This window comes from Heliconius melpomene, chromosome 11 (assembly GCF_056956725.1).
Source record: "Heliconius melpomene rosina isolate 202511_hmr_F chromosome 11, ASM5695672v1, whole genome shotgun sequence".
NCBI classification, from domain to species: Eukaryota; Metazoa; Arthropoda; class Insecta; order Lepidoptera; family Nymphalidae; genus Heliconius; species Heliconius melpomene.
This window is the reverse complement of record NC_140399.1, coordinates 10,944,037-10,968,649: the sequence shown is the minus strand read 5'-3', so window position 1 is coordinate 10,968,649 and position 24,613 is coordinate 10,944,037. Positions and strand designations below refer to the sequence as shown.

The 24,613-nt window shown below is 32.8% G+C and overlaps 3 protein-coding genes across 5 annotated transcripts; 1 reads left to right on the top strand and 2 right to left on the bottom strand.

The window, feature by feature from the left end:
- Window positions 1-32: 32 nt before the first annotated feature.
- On the top strand, window positions 33-14,189 carry LOC146534880 (adenylate kinase 8). 3 transcript variants are annotated; one of them, XM_085193605.1, is made up of 12 exons: window positions 150-242; window positions 1,362-1,483; window positions 2,008-2,143; window positions 2,416-2,501; window positions 2,583-2,688; window positions 3,198-3,382; window positions 5,564-5,777; window positions 5,878-6,002; window positions 6,088-6,179; window positions 7,098-7,248; window positions 11,490-11,577; window positions 11,755-14,189. In XM_085193605.1, the coding sequence occupies exons 2-12, from the start codon at window positions 1,391-1,393 to the stop codon at window positions 11,859-11,861; spliced, it is 1,383 nt and encodes a 460-aa protein (XP_085049731.1). In that variant the 5' UTR covers window positions 150-242; window positions 1,362-1,390; the 3' UTR covers window positions 11,862-14,189. The 3 variants fall into 3 exon arrangements, with proteins under 3 accessions (XP_085049730.1, XP_085049731.1, XP_085049732.1); XM_085193606.1 differs by having other exon boundaries at window positions 164-242; window positions 1,426-1,483; XM_085193604.1 differs by lacking the exon at window positions 1,362-1,483 and having other exon boundaries at window positions 33-242.
- On the bottom strand, window positions 11,907-16,108 carry Hsc70-3 (heat shock protein 70 cognate 3). The gene is made up of 3 exons (XM_085193598.1): window positions 15,950-16,108; window positions 15,245-15,392; window positions 11,907-14,188 (listed from the first exon to the last, which is right to left on the bottom strand). Exons 2-3 carry the CDS (start codon window positions 15,373-15,375, stop codon window positions 12,343-12,345), a joined length of 1,977 nt encoding a protein of 658 aa, XP_085049724.1. The 5' UTR covers window positions 15,376-15,392; window positions 15,950-16,108; the 3' UTR covers window positions 11,907-12,342.
- Window positions 16,109-16,804: 696 nt separating this feature from the next.
- Window positions 16,805-22,052, bottom strand: Pbgs (Porphobilinogen synthase). Its single transcript, XM_085193607.1, has 8 exons — window positions 21,744-22,052; window positions 21,235-21,382; window positions 20,337-20,556; window positions 19,785-19,873; window positions 18,978-19,121; window positions 18,499-18,615; window positions 17,776-17,869; window positions 16,805-17,018 (listed from the first exon to the last, which is right to left on the bottom strand). The coding sequence occupies exons 1-8, from the start codon at window positions 21,869-21,871 to the stop codon at window positions 16,957-16,959; spliced, it is 1,002 nt and encodes a 333-aa protein (XP_085049733.1). The 5' UTR covers window positions 21,872-22,052; the 3' UTR covers window positions 16,805-16,956.
- Between the last annotated feature and the right edge of the window lie 2,561 nt (window positions 22,053-24,613).

The following is a 24,613-nucleotide window of genomic DNA, read 5'->3' as shown; positions in this document are numbered from 1 at the left end:
ATCATTTATGATTTAATATATTAAATTCATATATACATTTTTTGATGATGAACTTAGAGTGCTCGTATTTCAGTGGCCCTAATTTTCTTGCAAGGATTATAATATACTCGTTCTTGACTCTTGTTATTGCCACACTACATGCGTCATACCAATTACCAATATTCAATGTTCAAAATTGCGAATCACTTTACCACCCAATTACGTATATTGTGTTCCCTAAACTCGTTGTGAATCTGTTGAATGTTAGTTTTATTATATTTAAGAATTACAAGTTTTCATAATTCTTTATGCTATAATAGATTCTTCTCCTATATTAACATTTTATTCGTACAGAGTTCAGAGTGGTCGTGATTATGAAGTTATGCACGACAGTTAAAGACATTTATTATTTGAAAGAGAGTTGTTATCTCGATGTATCTGCTTATGAACTCGCAAGATATTATAATAAATATTATATCCAGACAGTGGCGTAGCTAGGGGGGTGCGAGCGGTGCGGTCGCACCGGGCATCAACAGGAAAAGGGCATCAAAGTCGACGATTAGTGTGTTTTTTCTTTGGCATCAAGTCCTTTAAGCCGCACCGGGCATCAAAAGGAAAGGAGCATCAAAGTCGACGATTACTTTGTTTTTTTTTAGAACTCAACGGTGATGATCACCTTTTTTTTTTTTTTAGAAGTCATCAACAGGAAAGGGGCATCAAGTTCCCCGAGCCGCACCGGGCAGCAAATACCCTAGCTACGCCACTGTATCCAGAATAAAATAAAATTCCAATAAACTTTACTTCTAATTAGAAGAAAAAAACATAGAGTATCAATAAAGTGCTGACATCGTATGATTTTAGAAATAAAATTAGGACAACTAATATAGTTACATTAAAAATATTTATTTTAAATATTTTTGTGGAATAACATTTTAAGAAATGTAAGAAATATTATACCTTGATTATTAATAAATTATAAAGAAGGTTTATAGGAGCGTGCGTAGGGCGTTGTTGAGTATACTTGCAACCACAGAACCTCGTTAGAAGCATTGCTCGCACTGCTGCAAATGTTTTTAACGCTTACGGAAAAAAAACTGTTAGGCGCCATAGTCCATAATGCGAATTGAATAGAAAACTATCAATAAAAACAAATACCAATTTAATTTAATAGTATTTTACGACATACTCTTTAATTTAATCTTATAAAAACATATAGGTATTACAAAACAATAAGTACCTATCAACTTAAGAAATCAAAACTGTAAAAACTTAAAACGCCATAAATTAAGAACAGAAAACTTAAAACAAATTTATGTAACGTCATACAAATTGACATTCCTTGTAAACTTGTAATACGCTTGAACATTTATTTTATATTATAGTTTTCATTTTAATTACATTTAATTCCAAAATGACTGAAACTGATGCAACGAAACGGCCTATTAGCATGCCTGAGGCATTTATTCCCTATCTAGAAAAATATCGTATTTATAAACTTTTTAAGGTAATTTATGACATATGAATATTTGATATATTTAAATATAACAAGTAAAGCTATTAAGGAGCATTCGAGATGACAGTTGTTATTTATCGCTGAACCCTCAACTTCATTCGTTTCATTTAAATACTAATTACCACTTTTTAATTTGGTTGGAATCACTTCTAACTCAGCGTATCACGTGGACATAAATAAACATTAAAAAAATCAGCTTCACGCTGTATCCCGCACACAGTAGGGTAAGCAGAGGGAACCTAATGTTAAGACACTCCGTTTCCCCATTTTCCACCGAATTCTGGAGGCATTGCGTGCATTAGTGGCGGAAGTCAACGCCGCGTTTTGGCTCGACACCAGAGCAAAGAAATGAAAATATAAATTTAAATAAATATTTTATTTGCTTGAGTGAGGATTGAAACCACAATTAGTCGCGTTTACAGTGACACTTTGTGCCCCTACGTAAAACTGTAAAATAGTGTAAAATAATAAAATAGCATTTATTTTGATAATTAATAAAACAAATATTTACAAAGGATATGGTTCAAGACCTCATCATTAATCTGCCAAAAGACCATTTAAAGCATATGAAGATATTCCTGGGTCGACACCTGCATTGCTCAAAAGATGTTGATAGAGTTATTATTCTAATATCACCGAAATTAGATATAGGTAAAATACATTTAAATATTACTCAACTTTAAATATTAATTTGATATATTAGTAAATATTACTTTATAGAGGCCATCGTGGTTTAATGTTACAGAGTCTGGCTGTAAACATGACGGTTATAGGTAGTAAGTTCCCACTCCCGGGAATTAATAATTAAATGTTTTTATTTCTTCTCTCTGGTACAAAACGGCGTTGAGTTTCAATAATTGAAAGAAATATTAATATTTTAACTGCATAATATAATAATAAACTAGCTGCTGCCTCCATTATAGATGTACACAGATTAGCAAAGGATATGATAAAAGATCTCGGTTGTTTCGTTGTCACTCGTCGATGCGTGATGGATCGCTACGAAAAGGTATATTTTGAAACATTTTGATATAAATATTTAATAGATAATTATTAAAGTAAAGATTTTATCTTATATCTCACGTTTTAGCATGATAAATACGTGCCTGGCTGTATTTCTTCAGTTTTAATGTCAGAAATAGTAAAAACGATGACATCTAAGGACCCTGTGCCGCAATCGGGATGGCTAATGTTTGGTATACACTTTTAATAATATTGGAAATTTCTTGGTAATTTATTTCAAATTATATAATTTTGTATAGGAATTTTGAGATATGTGCCTTGTACATGTAGTAAATATTTTTTGTAAATATACAATCTGTAATATTCCCAGAAGATTTACATACATCTCCGTCGTGGCGCAGCGGCACAAGACTGTGACTGTAACGCGACGGTTATGGGTTCCATTCCCATTTGAGGGAATGAATTATTATTTTTTAATATTTTCATTTCTTCACTCTTAAATCAAGGCCCCGCGTTGAGTTCCGCCACTCAACACGCCTCGAAAAAACCGGCGGAAAGTGGAGAACAGAGTGTCTTAACACTAGGTTCCTTCTGTCTACCCTGCTGTAAGTGGGATGCGTGAAGCTGGTTTTTTCACATATCCTATAATTTTGTAAATCTATTCATTAGAAAGAAAAATATTAACGTAAGTACCTATTTAATTTTATTATTATTTATTTTAAAAGCCATTTATTTGGTTTAGACCATCCTTGTACATTAGAAGAGGCTCGCTGTCTCCAACAAGATGGCGTCCTTCCAACAGTCACTTTAGTTCTAAGACCGCCGCCGCAACAGGCGCCCGAAACATTGGACCATCGTACACCTGCGAGGTCTTTCTTCACGCAAGATTTTGAGGGGTTGAAACTGGCTTATAAAGCTTCCTTAAAGGTTTTTTTTATAATGTTTTAGTCTTTGATGTAAGAGGACACGTGTCTTAGATTTAAGATGGTAGTTATCACGAATATTTTTCAATAGAGTTGAAATTATGGGTTCAAATCTCGTGTTATATTAAAAATGTACCTATAATATAATGAAAAAAAGTAAAAAAAAAATTTTAAGTTAAACGGTTTTATATTGCAGATAAATGTACTAAAAGCTAAAAAATAATTTCATAGAAATTATGATTACTAAAATTTAATCGTGGGGCACGTCCAATATCTACAATTGAAAGACATAGCGTGAGACTTCACCCACCTAGTGGTAAGTAGCAAGTGTCCCCACGATTTTATTTTAGTAATCATAATTTCTATGAAATTATTTTTTAGCTTTTAGTACATTTATCTGCAATATAAAACCGTTTAACTTAAATTTTTTTTTTTACTTTTTTATTTTTAAGTTTTTAGTTTTTATTTCTCATGCTATTCAATTCGTTGAAATGAGGCTCGATGTCTCATTATTGCAAGGTTAATGGAGAATGTTACGAACGACCCCCCCAGAGGTCCAATAGAGGGACAAGGCTATGTACAACAAGATGTGCCTGAATCTTGAGGGGAAAACGCTAACGACATATCATTTTTATCCACCTAGTGCCATACAGTTCTCGGCGCGCTTTTACCTTTTACCTTGGGTGGTACCCCTAGCGACGTATCATTTTTAGGCACCCTATAGCCACACAGTCCTCGACAGGATACCAGATCTTGACTTAGGTGGGAGATTCATATTGTAATTGTGTATAGTATACTGTATTATACTTACCAAGCCCTTTATTTTGATACCCATATTGATGGGATTGAAAACTACATTATCCGCCATTTTGTAGCAGTGGCCATCTTTGATTTTGATTTTGTATAGTGCACTGAATTCTACTTGACAAGCCCTTTCATTTGATACCCATATTGATGAGATCGAAAAAACTAACTTGTCCGCCATCTTGTAGCGGCGGCCATCTTGGATTTTGATTTTGTATAGTCCACTGAATTCTGCTTGACAAGCCCTTTCATTTGATACCCGTATTGATAGGATTGAAAAAAACTAACTTGTCCGCCATCTTATAGTGGCGGCCATCTTGGATTTTGATTTTGTATAGTCCACTGAATTCTACTTGACAAGCCCTTTCATTTGATATCCATATTGATGGGATTGAAAAAAACTAAGTTGTCCGCCATCTTGTAGCGGCGGCCATCTTGGATTCACAATAATATTGAATATGGATAATTGTATTGTCACCAGAATCAAAGGCGTATACCAAATTTCAGATCAATCGGTTAACGGGAAGAGGGTTAAATTTCAATTACTAAATTTGACCCAAACAAACAAATAAACGGGGTGAGCTAAATAAAACCGTTTAAAAAGGAGAAATTATGTTACATTATTTTTTTATGTAAAGTAATAAGTACTGCACCCATATTGCGAATGCTAAGTCCTGTATCCTGTAATTTAAAGAAATCAGCTTTACGCTGTACCTATTTCGCATACATCAGGGTAGGCAGAGGGAAATTAGGGTTAAGACACGCCATTCCCAATTTTCCTCGGAATTCTGGAGGTATTGAGTGTTGAATGTCGGAACTCAACACCAATTTGCCCCAACACCAAAGCAAAGCAATTAAAATATTAAACATTTTATTTCCTCGCGCGGGAATCGAACCCACAACCCCTGTTTGCGGCAGGAATTTTCTAGGCAACCCTGTTTTATAGTGTTCAGAAAAAAATAAGCTTTAATTTGATATATAATTCATTAAAAAAACACATGAGTGCAAATTATTAACATTTAGTGACATGTTTAAACCAGGTAACCCTAGACTTGCGGCAGACTGAGAGCTGGCAACCCTTAATTTTCCAATTCCTTATGGGATTATCTTTCAAATGATGTGCGATTCATATAAAAAACGTATTGGTGCAATTTTCTCCAAAAACGAGTTACGAAAAAATGTAATTAAAGGTGATTGCGGCAGGATTCTTCCAGGCAACCCAGGTGTAATCTGTTCTACTAATCATGTATTATTCATTAATATAGGTTTAATTAAGAAAACTCGTATATGCAGGATTCAACGGCCGGATCCCAGTCTATAAAATTTGCAGCACAAACTGTGACATATACTTAGATTTACATATAATTATTTGTATTCAAAGGAAGTATACATCGAACCAGAAGACGACATGGACATGATAGCAACAAAGTGTCTAAACGCTATAAGCGCTGCATCAGCCGGGGCGCAGCGACCGGGGCAAGGGCTCCATGTGCTTGGTGCTCCGGGGGTTTACCGCGTAGTGCTGATAGGACCGCGGGGCTCTGGAAGGAGGACCCAGGGAATTACTGCTGCTAAGCATTTTAATTTGGTTTATTGTTAGTTTATTTTTGTTTTTTTATATCGATTTGTAAAAAGCTACAATTGTAGGTATTTGAATAAATAATATTTCTTTGCTATTATTATAATTTGTTTCAGTGCATTTTGACGATATATTAAGAGAGGCAGAGGCTAGAAATGATGAATTTGGTGAAACAATACATAAATATGGATACAGTGTTAGATTAAGGGCTGACATTGTAAAGCGACGCTTAACCCAAAAGGTTATAATTATTATTTAAATTATTTTACTTATCCTTTTAGAATTTAATTCAATTATCAATAGATACACATTACAAAATTACTCAGGATTGTATTGATCATGGATGGATTCTTATTGGATACCCTGCTTCCGGCGAAGATTTTGAATATTTGGACCGAACGCCAACGCCGCCTAATCGGTAAAACTGTAAACTATTAATTGAGTTTTAAAAGTGATAGAAACATTTACTAGCAACGAGCCGAGGTAGTTTCTACACGTAGAAGTCGTAGTATGTGAATCTTAATATAAATAATATAATACGTACAAGAACATTATCCTCCTAATGAAAAAATTTAAACCCTTTTAAAATGCATGCATGAAGGGCTTAATGACAGTGGTTTAGATAAATGAGTTAGCTACGTGTAGTGCTCTTGTCTCCGTTCCGTCCGCAGGGTAGACAGAAGGAACCTAGTGTTGAAACATTGCTGTCCGAAACGTTGTCGGTTGAGTGACATAACTCAACTAATTTGATTCGTCTACTATTGCTGGGAAGTAAAAATAATAAATTCCCCCGAGTGAAGATAGAATGTACTATCATTGCATTCACAATGAGACCCTATGCCAAGACGAGTGCCACGACGTTTTCTAGCTAGTGTTAAATTCAGCTTAGAAAATAAGTAATTATAAATTGTTGTTCAATCTAAATAAATATAAAATCAAATAGAACCGTTTCAATGTTTGCAGTTACAAACACTGGTCCAGTTATCTTTACAATTCCTTTCTAAGTGAAAGTATTTTTAGAGAAAAACTATTGTAAAAACATTTTGATTTCTAATAACGTGATCTAGATTATTGAAGAAATTTGAAATAGGTATTTTTTTCCTTCTAGAAATTATTTCTCTGATATTGAAAATAATTAAATAATAATTTCTTTATATATTTTTTTAAAAAGTTACTGAATATCGGTTGTAATGTTAAAAGTATATCTTTTTTGTCTTTTTCCCTTGAGTGGAGTTCAAACTTACAGTCGTCGTGTTAGCCTTACTCATTATAAACTTTATAATAAATTCATTTTCAAAATATATTCATTGAAATTAAAAACTGTATATGGAATTAGAATAATATTTCTGAACACCGAATGGAGCGTTTGTAAGGAGCGAGCACTAGCCCGAGGTATAGACTGGTGCACTGGGAGAGACGCTCAAGTAGGATCTGGACCAAGAGTGGTCCCTTTGAACGTTGAACTGGAGAAGACTTTGGATGCAGAGGTATAAAACATATAATTATAAAAAAGAATGACAGTACGGTTGACGACTCGTGCCCGTCCTGACATTATTTATACGAAAAGATAGCGCCAGATTTGATTTAGAATTTTTTCTTACTTTTGATTAATTTCTTCTTGAGTAGGTACTAGGAATAGTATATTGTTCGCAAAAGTTCAGAAAGGCTAACTTTCAAGGCGGCCACGGCTTGTTAACCGCATTGTACCTATTGTTTAATTAAAATAGACACCATTTATCTATTTGTAGTACCTAGGTACCTAGTAGTATTTTCAAATATCAAAACGTAAAATTAAGAATCTTTGTATTTCTAGGTACTTACCTAATAGATTTAGAACAAACTTCATTATTGGGACTTCATTAACTTGAGGTTGGGTAAAATGAGGGTAAAGTTTGATCATATTTATGTAGGTATGTCCATTTCTTTGGCACACCCTACAGGTAGGTAATAGCCGAAACGACTGTTTTTTTTTGCTTGATTTTATTATTTTTAATCAGTTGGAAGGCTCTATCTATACATATATAAAATCGAAAGGTCACTCACTCATCACGAAATCTCAGAAACTACATGTGCTAAAAATCTCAAATTTTGCATAGGAGTTATTTATAGGACGTAGGTGCTCGCTAAGACGGGAATTTGCAATATTCGACTTCTAAGGGGTTCTTTTTGGGGTTGAAAGTTTGTATGAAACTTCGTTACTACAAATGCTAGGAGTCTCAAATTTTGCATGGACGTCACTAGGACGTAGCCATGGAGACAGAAATTAATAATAACATAGTTCACGCAGGCGAAGCCGCGAGCGGGCAGCTGGTAATAGACTAAAGGTTGTTAACCTCATCTAATAGTTTGTCTTGACATAATTTAGAGGATATTGCACCTGTATGATAATGAGTTACGATACGAGACACCTCACCGTTATGTCAATGTGTCATCGGTCGCATACATATTTGGCAGTTTTTGTGAAATATTTGTAGGGCAGAACCACGTAGTATTATTAATTTTATAAACATGTAAAGTCAGTGGCGTAGCTAGGGTATTTGCTGCCCGGTGCGGCTTAGGGGACTTGATGCCCTTTAAAATGGTCTAAGATCTAAAAAAAAAACAAAGTGATCGTCGACTTTGATGCCCCTTTCCTTTTGATGCCCTTTAAAATGGTCTAAGATCTAAAAAAAAAAAAACAAAGTGATCGTCGACTTTGATGCCCCTTTCCTATTAGACTGGGATCCGACCGTTGAATCCTGCATAAACGAGTTTTCTTAATTTAACCTATATTCATGATTAATAGAACAGATTACACCTGGGTTGCCTGGAAGAATCCTGCCGCAATCACCTTTAATTACATTTTTTCGTAACTCGTTTTTGGAGAAAATTGCACCCATACGTTTTTTATATGAATCGCACATCATTTGAAAGATAATCGCATAAGGAATTGGAAAATTAAGGGTTGCCAGCTCTCAGTCTGCCGCAAGTCTAGGGTTGCCTGGTTTAAACATGTCACTAAATGTTAATAATTTGCACTCATGTGTTTTTTTAATGAATTATATATCAAATTAAAGCTTATTTTTTTCTGACCACTATAAAACAGGGTTGCCTGGAAAATTCCTGCCGCAAACAGGGGTTGCCAGCGTTTGAAATATTTTATTCCGGTTCCGTTTGACTATGAGAATAGACGATGAAATGCGCGGTCTGCCTTATGTTTTAAAGTAAAATATTATATTATAGAAGGTCAATCTTAAAATCAATGTTTATTCTAATTGTTCACCTGTTAAATGATGATTTTAATCATATTAAGTACACGCAGAAAACTATTTAAAGATCATAGGGCAGAAGAAATCATCTTTATTTTTCAAGTAAAATAATGAATCTATAATATTGAGTCTGTGCAAAATCTATTTTCTAAATACTAATATTTATTTATTAATTTAAATAACCCTTTCAAAACAACTAAATTATCTAATTAAGTAAATGTTTACAAATATCGATTTACTATAAGGTATTAATTACAACATGTTTCCTTAATATAATGAAGGGTGACCATTATTGCGGATATTTTTTTATTAATTAAGAAAATATGGAAAATTACATTTCAATAAACAATCTCTCTCTCTCTTCGCCCTCTGCTTGTTTGATTCATAAACCGTAAATAGCGTTTATTAGTCGGCATTACTGTCGGATTTTCTTCGAATTTATTTTGCTAACTTAGTTTTGTTTATTATAATTCTATTATATATATTTCTTTCCTATGCAAATTATTAAAAATTGCGTGAGAAAAAATCAAATCAAATCAAATCAAACAAGTAGAGGACGAAGAGAGAGAGAGAGAGAGTTCATTGAAATGTATTTTTCAATATAATTAATAAAAAAATATCCGCAATAATTGTCACCTCTCATTATATTAAGGAAACATGTTGTAATTAAAACCTTATAGTAAATCGATATTTGTAAACATTTACTTAATTAGATAATTTAGTTGTTTTGAAAGGGTTATTTAAATTAATAAATAAATATTAGTATTTAGAAAATAGATTTTGCACAGACTCAATATTATAGATTCATTATTTTACTTGAAAAATAAGGATGATTTCTTCTGCCCTATGATCTTTAAATAGTTTTCTGCGTGTACTTAATATGATTAAAATCATCATTTAACAGGTGAACAATTAGAATAAACATTGATTTTAAGATTGACCTTCTATAATATAATATTTTACTTTAAAACATAAGGCAGACCGCGCATTTCATCGTCTATTCTCATAGTCAAACGGAACCGGAATAAAATATTTCAAACGCTGGCAACCCCTGTTTGCGGCAGGAATTTTCCAGGCAACCCTGTTTTATAGTGGTCAGAAAAAAATAAGCTTTAATTTGATATATAATTCATTAAAAAAACACATGAGTGCAAATTATTAACATTTAGTGACATGTTTAAACCAGGCAACCCTAGACTTGCGGCAGACTGAGAGCTGGCAACCCTTAATTTTCCAATTCCTTATGCGATTATCTTTCAAATGATGTGCGATTCATATAAAAAACGTATGGGTGCAATTTTCTCCAAAAACGAGTTACGAAAAAATGTAATTAAAGGTGATTGCGGCAGGATTCTTCCAGGCAACCCAGGTGTAATCTGTTCTACTAATCATGTGTTATTCATTAATATAGGTTTAATTAAGAAAACTCGTATATGCAGGATTCAACGGCCGGATCTCAGGGTATATTGATGACCGGTGCGACCGCACCGCTCGCACCCCCCTAGCTACGCCACTGTGTAAAATGAAAAATATTTAGTAAGAAAACGTATAAAAATTTGAACGTAGCGGTAGTAGGTATTTGAGCCTGCGCCTCTAGGTGAAAATAAGTGAAAATAACACTTTAAAAGGTCAAAAGTATGTAAAATTAAGAAAAATTTTGGAAGATAATTTCTTCTATTAAGAACGGAGATCTAAAATTTAAATTACCCTATGTAGAGATCAAACTTACAAGTTACAACTACCCCGTTTTCAATCAGCTCCAACTGATCCACAACAGTATTTTAGATATATAAAATGAAATTTGAAAAAAAAATTGGAAGTTTCAGAAGCATCAGCGAAATTTTCTTGATACTACCAAAACAATTACAATAAAGTGTTTAGGCTGATTTTTTTGAAAAGTTCCAATTTCTAAGATATTTCATTGATTTTTATGTATAGTCAAATATGACTCATTTTAGTCGTAGCGCAGGGATACACGTGTGTAAGTTAACGCGACTATTTGTGGGTTCGATTCCCGCTCGAGAAAATGAAATATTTAAATTTTTTTTTCATTTCTCCGCTCTGGGGTCGAGGCAAAGCGCGGCGTTGACTTCCGCCACTTAACACGTAATTCCTCTAGAATTGGACTGAAGTTGTCTAGGGATGCCTTAACACTAGGTTCCCTCTGCTTACCCTGCTGTGTGCGGGAGATACAGTGTGAAGCTGATTTAATTTATTTCTGGCCTACAGTTGATTGCTCCGGAGCATCCCGGTCCCCACATGTCATTATTCAATATACCTATACATGTAAACGTTTTACGTATCTGCGTTTAAATTACAATCTAAAACGAAAAAGCTGGATTTGGTAAAATTTATTTAGGTTCATAAGTTTTAAAAGTTTTTACTATAAATATAAATTTCTTGCAAGCACTAATTGTAAGTCGAAATGTATAATACCTTAGGCGTCATTAAAGTAGAATATTTCTTATATTTATTAACAGCTTGAAGCTTACTTCTCTGAAAATTTAGCTGAAATGAGGGCAGCGGCTGGCATCACTGCTGTAGAGGTAGACGGCCACAATTCTTTTGGTAAAAATATTTTTTATTATATTTAAGAATTATTTTAAATTCAATGAGTCAAGATTTTTTTAGATTATTGAAAAATAATGCAGCAGTTTATTCAATTCTTATTTATAATTTGTTATAGAATACCTTTATTATAATTGTTTTATAAATACATCCCTTAAATACTATTATTTTTTACAGATCAAGTTCAAGTCAAAATTCAAGCGGCTATTATTGCTGCACCAGCTTTTAATATCGAATGTTGCTCTCAACTACGTAACGTTCGGGCAGACGAATTAGCTTTCTAAATACTTAAATAGGTACTATTTATGGTAGAAAAATAAAAAAAAATATTTTATAGAAAATTTTTATTTATGTACTCCTTCGTACTCAACCAAAGAATTATAACTATGTATTTATTAGTTATGCTAATTAAGACCTAACAACACGGCAGTCTCAAAACAATTACATACAGGAATGAACAAACAATCATCAATTGAGGTAGTCTCGAGTGACCAGAGACTAAAATGGATCTACCCAGGAACCAAAAGGTCCTCGACAGTTCTCTTTACATATTATAGAGAAAATGCATCATTTTATACATTACATAGCACACGCTCAGTCACGCGCGCGCGACGGCTGACTGACAGCCACTGACAGTGACTGACAGAGGTGAGAACCCGCCGCACTCCTCGCACTCAATAAATACACACACTAGCTAAACACTGCGTATCCGTTCTTCATACGTTACTCTCACATTTGGCTATCATCACTTTTCAGTCTGTTTGGTTACAACTCGTCTTTGAAGTCATCATCTTCTCCAGCTCCTGGGGGCGGTACACCACCTTGGCCTTGGTACAACTTCGCAATGATGGGCTGGACAATATCTTCGACTGATTTCTTTTGTTTCTTGTACTCTTCAGCTTCCGCGTCTTGGTTGTCTTCGAGCCATTTGATGGCGGCATCGATAGCTTCCTCCATTTTAGTCTTTTCGTCGTCGCTGATCTTAGATCCAAGTTTCTCCTTATCCTGAAGTTGGTTCTTGATTGAGTAGGCGTAGCTTTCTAATTCGTTTCTGGACTCTACACGCTCCTTCAATTTCTTGTCATCGTCAGCGAACTTCTCGGCATCCTTGATCATTCTTTCAATATCTTCAGGTGTCAATCTGTTCTGGTCGTTTGTAATGACAATCTTTTCCCTGTTTCCTGTGCCTTTGTCTTCAGCAGATACTTGGAGAATACCGTTGGCATCAATTTCGAAGGTGACTTCAATTTGAGGGATGCCTCTCGGCGCAGGGGGAATGCCAGTCAAATCGAATTTGCCGAGCAAGTGATTGTCCTTAGTCATTGGACGTTCACCCTCGTATACTTGGATTGTGACGGTGTGTTGGTTGTCACTGGCGGTAGAGAAGATCTGAGATTTCTTTGTGGGGATTACAGTGTTACGTGGGATCAGCTTGGTCATGACACCTCCGACAGTCTCGATACCCATGGTGAGGGGATTGACGTCGAGGAGTACAATGGCGTCAGTGTCTTGTTCACCACTGAGTACTCCGGCTTGTACGGCGGCACCGTAGGCGACAGCCTCGTCAGGGTTGATGCCTCGGGACGGCTCTTTACCGTTGAAGAATTCCTTGACCAGCTGTTGGACCTTGGGGATACGAGTGGAACCACCGACGAGTACAATCTCATCAACATCCTTCTTGTTCATGTCAGCGTCCTCCAATACTTTCTGTACAGGTTTAAGAGTAGATCTGAAGAGGTCCATGTTCAATTCCTCGAACTTAGCCCTGGTTAGAGTTTCAGAGAAATCTTCACCTTCAAAGAATGATTCAATTTCGATCTTAACTTGGTGACTGGATGACAGAGCCCTCTTGGCCTTCTCGACTTCACGACGCAGTTTTTGTACGGCACGGTTGTCTTTCCTGATGTCCTTGCCCTTCTTCTTCTTGTACAACTTGATGAAATGTTCCATGACTCTTTGATCAAAGTCCTCACCTCCCAAGTGAGTGTCACCATTGGTGGCGACTACTTCGAAAACTCCATTGTCGATGGTAAGAAGAGAGACGTCGAAGGTACCACCACCCAAATCGAAAACAAGTACGTTCTTCTCACCTTCCTTCTTATCAAGACCGTAAGCGATAGCCGCAGCAGTAGGCTCGTTGATGATTCTCATCACGTTAAGACCGGCGATGACACCAGCGTCCTTGGTGGCCTGACGTTGAGCGTCGTTAAAATAGGCTGGTACAGTGACAACAGCATGAGTGACCTTCTTGCCAAGATAAGCTTCAGCAGTTTCCTTCATTTTAGTGAGGACCATAGCGGAAATTTCTTCAGGTGCAAAGATCTTATCACCTTGGGACGTCATTACTGAGACATGGGGTTTGCTGTTCTTTTCTACCACTTTGAATGGGAAGAATTTGACATCATGTTGGACAGTGTTGTCACTCCATTCACGACCGATGAGACGCTTAGCGTCAAACACCGTGTTTTCAGGGTTGGTCGTAAGCTGATTCTTGGCGGCATCTCCAATAAGACGTTCTCCGTCGCCAGTGAAGGCAACGTAAGATGGAGTGATACGGTTACCCTGGTCATTGGCAATGATTTCAACACGACCATTCTTGTATACACCCACACTGTCAACAAGAAGAAAATTTTGATTATTTTTTGTAAGAAAAATATAAAATCAAATTAAATAATTTTACTAATTAAAATACAAACAAACAATAATGTTATGTTTTGGTTGAAACATGTTCCATGAATGTAATACATGTTCCTGAATTCTGATATTTTTTTTTATTGTTTTTAATTGTATTAAGTGTTATTTTTCTTATTTGTCCTAGAATAAATTAAAACTGTTATTTATATTTTTCTTATTTGTCCTGGAGTAAATTTAAACTTTTATAGCAATAAGTAATATTTCACATTAGCTTTTACAGCTATTGCTTTTGGCTATTACTTTTTTTAAATGTCTAATTTGTGTTATATTCACAAACAATTAGGATTGTTTATTAAGAATTAATTATTTTTACATACATTTATTTAAATATTAAATTATTTATTTAGATTTACTTATTTATTCATCAAGTCACAATGCACTGTTTTGAGCCAAAAAAATAAATTATTTTAAAAATATATATTCAGAAAATAATTTTAAAAATTAATTAGAAATTTAATCAGCTTTACACTGTATCCCACACATAGCAGGGTAGGCAGAGATAACTAAAGATTGAGACACTCTGGTTTCCCACTTTAATTAGAAACTTACAAATTTAATGTATAACTTTATAAGATTTCTTATAGAATTAAAGTGTGTTGTTGAATAGAAAGACAATGAGAAAAAGTAAATAAAATTTCAGAGCACATAGAACAGGAACAAACATTGAAACAGGTTTCAAAGTCAGTCGGAACATGCTCCTCAATTTGACCAGAATTTAACATTACTAAGCTCAAAGTATAATATTTTTCAAAACATCAGGTTTTTCAAATGTATTTTGGAATACCAATATAAATGTGATTCTTCTGGTTAAAAGTTGCATTTAATCTTAATTTTTTGATTAGTTTATGTAAAATAATAAAAAAAGATATTAATTATTTATTAGTTATCTTTTTACTACATTTTATTAACATTCAAAGATCCCATATGCCAAAAAAATTATGGCCAAATATATCAATTTTTTTAATTAACTCACCATGAGTAAGTGGTACCCAAGTCAATACCGATGACGGTACCAATATCCTTATCCTTCTCCTTCTTGTCGTCGGCGTAGACCGCCGCGAGCACGCACGCTAGAGCTAATAGACACCACCGCATTTTCACCATGCGTTATTCAATTTTTACTAAAACAACAAGAAAGAAATTATCAAATTATAATTATATCTAATAATCACTTAATTCTAGAAAGATATTTCTCGCGAGATCTAAAAATGAAGTTCATTACTCCCAATCAAGGACACGTAATCCGACACACCATAGATGGGTGTTGAAGACACGTCATTGATATCGTGAAAGTGAATTTTAAAATAGGGTAGAAGTTAACCGTTTGGAAAGTTTGCTTTTAACGGTATATTATAGGTTAGGGATAACTGTAAGCAGTTTATAAGTACACTGTACAGTATGTGGGCCACTGCGCCGGCCTACTGAGCGGCCACTTCGAGAATATTCCAGAAAGTAAGTTACTGAATATGGATATCTTAATTCTCATAATATTAATTTGGATTACCTTAGTAAGGTTAATATTAAAATAACTTTTACTATCATTATATATATAGTAAAAATCTTTGCCAATTAATTTGTCATATAGACAGGTTATTAAAAAAATGTTATAGAATAAATTTCAAATATGTTAAGAACAGACGAATGCTGTATTAATTTACAAAAAAAATTGTATAGTTACCTTGAAAAATACCTCGACTTAGTATATTAAAAAGAAGTTACACACGAAACGACACTTTTGAGGAACACTTATAAGAATTTTAGTAGCACAGTGTATAATACGTTCTTACTTCTCAATTGTTGAATTGAAACTGAATTTGTCCACGCCGCCGTCGCTATTATTTAGCGCTAGTTGTTGATCGTGGGCTTATCTGATTGGTCCGTTTGTTGATGACGTATTTATAACTCTTCTCTGATAGGTCCAAGTGTAACGATTTGTCGACATCTGATTGGCCCACGTTTGTTAGTGGCGAGGAACCTACATCGTGACGCGTCAAATAGAATGTCAAAGGCCGATAAGGCTTTTGGCGTAAGATTTAAAATGTTGCAAGTGGGTGTAATCCGTCCTACATAATATTTTATAAAGTTTCATAATTATTCATGGAGGAGATGATAAAAAACACTATTTAATATGCAATACCATTTCCAATTTTTGATTAAGTCAACTCAAATTTTACTGCATTATTATTTCTCATCGTTGACAAAAATTATATGTATATTTGTATGATATTAATAAGTATTTATATGAATTATTTGAATAATTATTCACAAAATAAATCCATATTGTGTTTCAGTAGCAAACTAACACAATTCTCAGCAAAAATTTTGAATATACGTAAATTTTTTTTTGTTATAATTATTTTACATCTAGTATTTTGTTTATATTAATATAATGCTTGAGATATATTAATATTAATTACTTCATTGTATTTCATATTGCAATACCAAGTAAAGTATTAAAACAGTTTTAAAACATAAGTAAAGAAACTATAATTACAAATAAGAAAAAAAGGGAAAAACCAAAATAAAACACAAATTTTATAATAAATTTAATATTAACCAATTATAAATTTACAACAGAATATGTACTTATTCACCCTTTTATAAAATGAGCACTACACCACCGTTAATAATAAGACTTATAACAATTCATAATTCAACATATACTCTATTTTATATGATACAAGTTTACTTATTTGATATTATATCCAAAATCAATGGTGTGAAGTATGTGATAATACAATCGGCACCTGAAAAAACGATGAATAGAATTATTGAAAATATGTCTATATTCAAACAAAGTTAGTTAGTCAACAAAGTTTTAATGAATTAAAAAAATATATAAAACATATTTTCTATGCAAGTAATATTTAAAAAAAAAATTATGTCTTTATTTATAATATCACTCTCATTACCAACAACATCTACAGGGGATCGAATCCACAACGTTACAGTCACACGCATGTGCCGCTTCGCCGTGGTGTTCTACCACTCATCACGCAAGGCCTCCAGATTACGCCGTAAAGTGAAAAACAGAGTGTCTTAAAACTAGGGACCTAGATTTTTTATATAATTTACTTTTTTTAACTTAAATTTTATGTTTATGACAACTTTTAAGCCCTAAACATATTTGCCCTGATAAGTTTCAGTTCAATATAAGTGATAAGAACAAGGTCAATGAAATAACAATTTATTTACATATTTTAACGAAGATAATGGAACTGGAATATTCTATATCGAAGTGTAAATATTTACTTATAACAAATATAGTAATTGATGCATTTGTAACTGACTATTTACAGTAAAGGAATCGTAGGAAGCTCGATGCTCCCTTTAGATTATTTTAACGCCAAAGTGTACCCGTAAACATTCAGAAAGCAGAGAGGAAATGTTTAGACCAAGACTAAGGCAAAACATGGTAAAAAAATCTTGTAGCTTCTATTAACTCAAGCTTTATATATTTTATAATTAATAAAAAAAAATTTAAAAGTTTAAATGAAAACTGACCTGCCCTTCTCATACAAGTGATAGTCTCCATAAGTATAGTCTTGATCTCATTACTGTCTCCACCACGGGAGATCATTGCGTATTCACCTGACACCTGCAAAATTACCAAACAAAAATAATTGAATATTTTCATAAAAAATAGACACAACTAAAGTTAATAATTCATTCCTTTTTTTATTCAATTGCTGTGTAATTGCTATAATGTTTTTATGTGACATAGTACCATGTTTCATACTGTAGCCCGACTTAGTAGTATAGGAGGAAACCTGGGAACCTACTTTTAAAACATTCAGTTCCCTTTAAGATACTTCCGTTCCCCATTTTCACCCAAATTCTAGATGCATTGCATTTTGTGTGGCAGAATTCAACTACAAACTATCTTAACTCAAGATATGTCACCACGGTTTGCAAATTCTAGTAATTCAAGTATCTAACGATTATGCAAAAAGATTGAAGAGAAGAAGCTTATTCCTATGTAATATGATTAATTAAACACATTATTGTTTTTACATCAACAATAATTATTACTATAATGACTTAATGAAAATAGTAAAATTATCAACACAACACAAATATAACTATTTAAAATTAAACCATTTTCCTTATGTTGCTTATATTCAATTACAATATTATGATTAGCAAATATAATAAATGACCGTTAAACTAAATATTTTATATTGAAATTTCAAAGATGTAAATTAATACTTATTAAAATATTTTTACCTGATAAATAAACAGCGGATGGTTAGGATATTTATCTTTTGTCTGTCTCACGATGTCCAAATAAGGTAGACCAGGCTTCACCATCAAAAAATCAGCGCCCTCTGCCACATCACGAGCCTGACAATATCATTAATATTTTTAAAATTGTCAATAAAAAATTAAACAAATATTTTTTTAACTTTACGCTGTCTGCATATATCAAGATAGGCATAGGGAACCGGGGAACCTAGTATTAGGACACCTCTTTTCTCACATTTCGCCGAATTCTTGAAGTATGGCATGTTGATTGGGGCGAAAATATTAAATATTGGACTGCGAATCGAACCCACAACTATTGCGTTTACATTTGAAGGCTTGTACTCCTGCGCCACGACGGCCTCAGTTGCTTATTAAAAAGTCTAATTATTTAATACATCTACATATGAATAAATATATAAAAAAAATAATAAAATTTGTTTTAATAAAATAATTTTAACTACCGCAGCCCTAGCAGCAAGTCCTGAGCTGCCGGGTGGTAACTGGTAACACTTCCTATCACCCGCCATTGGACTACTCTTCATTGTATCTCTAAACGGGCCGTACATGGCAGAGGCAAACTTACAAGAATAGGATAGAACTGACACCTGGAAACATTTAATTACGTTAAAATTATTATTGAAAATATTATATAACTATGAATGTCATTTTGAATAAATATTTGAAAAAAGTTTATATAAGACATTTATTTAAATAATGATTTTCTATTTTTATTTTTAGGCTTTATTTTCTATGAAAGAATATGAAATTTACTTATTGTTGAGAAGTTCTAAGTTTTAAGTAATTGTAAAGTAAAAAGTAGTTACTTTTTAAAGTAGAAATAAATATATAACATATGCTAATATGTTATATATTTATTACGACCCGGTCGCGGTTTCGCCCGCTTAAACTACTGAATTATTTACTTAATACACTGAATTACGTTCGTGTTTTAATATATATGTTTGCAAATATATGAAACTTTTATATTTTTAACATAGCGCCATCTATCCTTTGCTAAAAATCTGTTTAAAATCTTTTGAAGCTAACAGGACCAAACTGATGGCTAACCAAAATGACATATAAATTACTGTCAATAATAAAGAAATAATTTGTAATTGAATAATAATATTGTAATTGAGATATACGCTATCCTTTCTTTCAAGTTCAATCAAAGGGTACACAGTGTGCAAATTTGTGTAAAATCGGTTCAGTAGTTTAGGAGTCCATCCAACACAATACAATAGATTTTATTTGAAATATAAACAAACCTGGTTTTCTAAACTATTAGCTATCAAAGCATCTTTAATGGCTTTAATTCTATTGTCCATCATGTCTGATGGAGCTATAATATGTGCACCTGAAAAGATATAGAAATATAAACGTAAACATATAAAAATAGCAGCACAACATCAAAATACAAAACTACTTAAACTTTGCCAATTATTTTATTTTTTATTTTCATTTTTAGCCTCTGCCTACCCTGCATACAGGGAGCCAAGTGTTAGTATACTCCGCTCCCCACTTTCCGCCGAATTCTGAAGGTATTGCGTGTTGTGTGGCGGAACTCAACGCCAAGCACCTTGAGTGTAAAAATGAAAATATTAAATATTTCACTTCCTCCAGTGGGAAGCCTACCCTGCTATGTGTGCTTAAAAAAACTTAAACAAAAAAAATTATAATAATGTAGTGGGAAAATGAGTCCACACTTAGAAACCGTCCAAGTATTCTGCCCACAAAACCATACATTTTCAATTTTTTGTTTTGTCTATTCTAAATAAAGTAATTTAAAAACAATTCAATATAAAACTAGAAATTCTCACCAGCTTTAGCATAAGCTAGAGAAACTTCAGCAATCCTCTTAACAGAAGGAGCATGGTTTATAATTCCCGTTTCTGTTAAAACACCACAATGACCATGGGAAGTGTATGGACAGAGGCATACGTCACATGCAATAGTAAGGTCCGGAAATGCAGATCTTAATATAGGTAAAGCTCTTATAACTGGATTTTGTGGAGAATCTGCGCTTGAACCTATTGCATCCTGTTGTAGAATAGGCTTATTATTATCTTTTAATAAATATGTATATAATTATAAGTCTTTTTGTCATCACTACTTTAAATGAAACTACAGTTTTAACAACTCTATAAAAGCCTAATACAATTTAAAAATTAAAAAGTGATTTTTTCAAACAAATTAAATATTAAATATTATCCTTGGTAAAATAAACCGCCATTTGTTAAAAACGATGCACGTTGACAGGAGACACATCAAAGTGACACCGCCACATGTTGTTAAAAATAAATTTCAGGACTGACCATTGAACTTGGCATACATTTACATCTCACTTCTTTTATTGCTGAAGTCAACAACCAAGTCATTTATCATAATATTGATTATTGGACGTCATTATCTAAATAACCGTTTGAGCTGTGTTTATGAAATTTGATGCACATTTACAGGTAGGGGGTCCAAATATTTGAGCCAAATATGACAGGTTTAGGTGGAATAGTTTTTGAGTAACAGAGAGGTAAAAAGTAGATTCAGATGGTTCGTGTAAAATAACACACGGTGCTGTTCGCCAGTTCTGTTTAAAAGAATTTTGAATTGATTCAAAAGACAAAGCATTCAACCATATGGGTCACAATGTCATGGATGCAGGTACCTAGAGGAGAAAAAAGGAAAAATGAAAGGAAATTAAACAAGTATAATTTAAAATACCTTAGGAAGAGTTTCCACAATGCCAAAAATAAGAATGGATTTAAGACCTTTAGTAAGTAGCTCACTGAGTGCAGGAATTAGTTTGTTTATACCATATCTAAATACATTTGGCATGCTTGATACAGCTTGTATGGCTTCATCATCTTCTCTGAAATAAAATAAAAATATATACTTAAAACTATTTTGTCAAAATATAAATACATTTATTAATTAAAATAAATAACAAAACTAAAGCGTACATTTTTTTATCATATATTTTATTATCCTCAAGAATTCAAAGAAAACTGGGAAACAGAAGTGTTTTATTAAGAAGCAAAGCGTCTTAACATTAGGTTCCCAGGTTTTTTCCGCCTACCTACCTATGTGCAGACAGCTAAAATATGTATTTTATTATAATTTCCTGGTAATGTAATATAAGTAGTTATTATAACTTTCAAATTCGTAAGTTCATGTCTTGATAGACATAAATAGATATAAATCTATGAATATTTGTAAAAAAATATACTTACAAAAGAAAAATAGGATACATTAGGTTATGGGGCTCAATGCTCGTATTTGGTTCTTGTAGCTTTCTAAGAGTTGCATTGAAATAACCCCCTTGAAGAATATGTTCAGGACTCAAGAAAAGAGAATTCATTTTGGTAGAATAAATATTATCTGCTTATTGTCACATTAAACTTATAAATTAATTGTTTACGTATTTTCTACGTTAAATTACTATAAATTATAATATAATGATAAGAGATATGAGCATTGAGCAAGGAACATATATAACTGTATATAAAAATTAACAAGCACAGTACACATATGCTAGACATGGGCGTTATGTAGCGTCACTAGTTTCAGAAACTGCTTACAAGCCAAATCACGGCATAACTAGTTTCGGGCTGTCGTCGAAACTAGTGATTGTGGTGATTCGGAGCTACGCGGTTATTCGAGACTACGCACGTGTTAAGTTGTGGTCATGTGTCTGTACACATAACCATTATTTCACATACGTAGTTTCTTGAGAGTAAGCAGTAAGCACTTATCAAGTTACATTGACGCTAGCACAGTTGTATCTCGCTCTATTATAGTACGTACCGCAAGAAAAAAAGAGACGAGAATAGGCGAATTTGATTGAAAACCTACAAACATCGTACTTTTTTGTATTAAACACCCAATGAAACGAAAAAGCGATTCTAAACTGTAAATGCAGAAGTTAAAGTATATTATTTATAGTTTTATGAAAATTCCAAGAAAAAACAATATTATTGTTAATAGCTACATTGACACTTATATAGTTGCATTTTGCTCTATTTTAGTACGTTCCGCAAGAAAAAAAGAGACAACACTACTGTCGTCTCTTTTTTTCTTGTTTAATATATATGCATTAATGCAATTTGATCAATTATAATTTTATATCGATAATTAAAACAAAATTCTGCCTCGACACCAGAGCGAAGAAATGAAAATATAAATATAAATAAATATTTAATTTCCCCGATTGGGGATCGAACCCACAACCGTCGCGTTACAGCCACGCCCTTCTGCCGCTGCGCCACGACGGTGGATTTTAACCAATTCTGAGTTTTTTTGTTTAGCGTGACGTAGCTTTCTTAATGTTTATTATTTATTAAAAGAGGTGCAGTTACAATGGCTTGTGACGTTCACTTCACACTTGTATATCTTAAGCACATTGGGATTTTTTATGCGATCTACTAAGACTTTTAAGAATTCCAGTTCAGTTATTATTTTATTTAATTCATTAATAAAGAGTCAATTAGAATATTGTTCAACTGTCTGGAATCCATATTATGAAACACATAAAAACTGATTAGAACGAATTCAAAAAAGTTTTTAAAAATATTATCATCCAGAGATCACGAAGTACGATGACTTATTAAAATATTATAATATGTTAAAATATCCCATCGCAGAAATATTGATTGTTCAAAGACTTTAGTTGAACTTAATATTATTACCCTTAGATTGAATGCAAGATCATGTACCCAAAATGTCAAAACGAGGTTCGCTACAAAAAATTGAGGCCTAAATCCACCACTTAATAGAACTTTGAATGTTGATAATAGAACTCTGAATTTGATGTTTTTAATGATTCCTTACGTTTGTAAAAAGCTCAACAGAAAAAATATTTTATATACGTAATAAAGAATCCATAACTGAGCTTACTATTTTTATAACTTTTTTAAGATCTTAATTTTGGTTTTTTGTTATTTTTTTTTGTTTTATGTTTAGCTATATAGCAGTAGTGCAGGCTGCTAAAATTAATTACTTTTTAAATGTTTTTAATTGTAAGTCTTTTAAATTTTTATTGTATACTTTATTTTAAATATGCAAACAAAAATTCTGAAGTGGTCAGCGAATAAAGGCTTTATTTATTTATTTATTTATTATTTATTTATATTCAGTAGTAAAATTTTAACATTTAATTTTAATTTAAGTACTAGTTATACATTTATAACTGTGTTTATGTTACAAGTTTAAACGCCTGTTTTTGTAGTATGTAAAGTTGGCTTCTTAATAAATAAATAAATAAATCTATTGTGCACTTTAAATTTTAAAAAATAAAATAAATAAATCAGCTTCACGCTGTTTCCCACACACAGCAGGGTAAGCAGAGGGAACCTAGTGTAACACTCTGTTACACTAGGTTCCCCACTTTCTGCCGAATTCTGGAGGTATTGCGTGTTGAGTGGCAGAACTCAACTCTGCGCTTTACCTCGACACCAGAGCGAAGGAATGAAAATATTAATTTAAATAAATATTTCATCTCCTCGAGTGGGGGTCGAACCCATAACCAGCTGGTTTTTACCTCAAGTGGTCTCAAGTTTCATCCAATTTTAAACCTTATTATTTTGCTATTACGTGTCAGTTTTGTGTTTATATTTTTTTTTGTATTTTTAAATTTCTTTTTCCATTCTGTAAGTGTAAAATTATTCCCTCTTTTTGAATGTATTTTGTGTGTTAATTTTTTTTTTTCACTTAATTTGGAATTTTAATTTCATTCCGTAATTAAATAATATTAAAGAGCGATCAGCGAAAAAACTATATAAAATTCTGTATATCAAAAATATATAATATAAAATAAATTATTAAATAATTACATTTTAGTAGCAAGATATTGTAATTTAACCTAAAACGTTTTCGTAATCATAACTATAAAAGTAATCGTATTAAACTTACAAGTGCTTATGAAGCATTTGTAACTAGTTACAGAAATAACTAGTTTCTGAAACTAGTTACGCGTGTATCCGAAACTAGTGAGCACTGGTTATGCTTAAAAGACGTTACGGCCCATGTCTAACATATGCCCACATAAAAAGCTGTCAAAATGCAAAATTAATTAGAAATTTTTGACGTATTACATTATTAAATT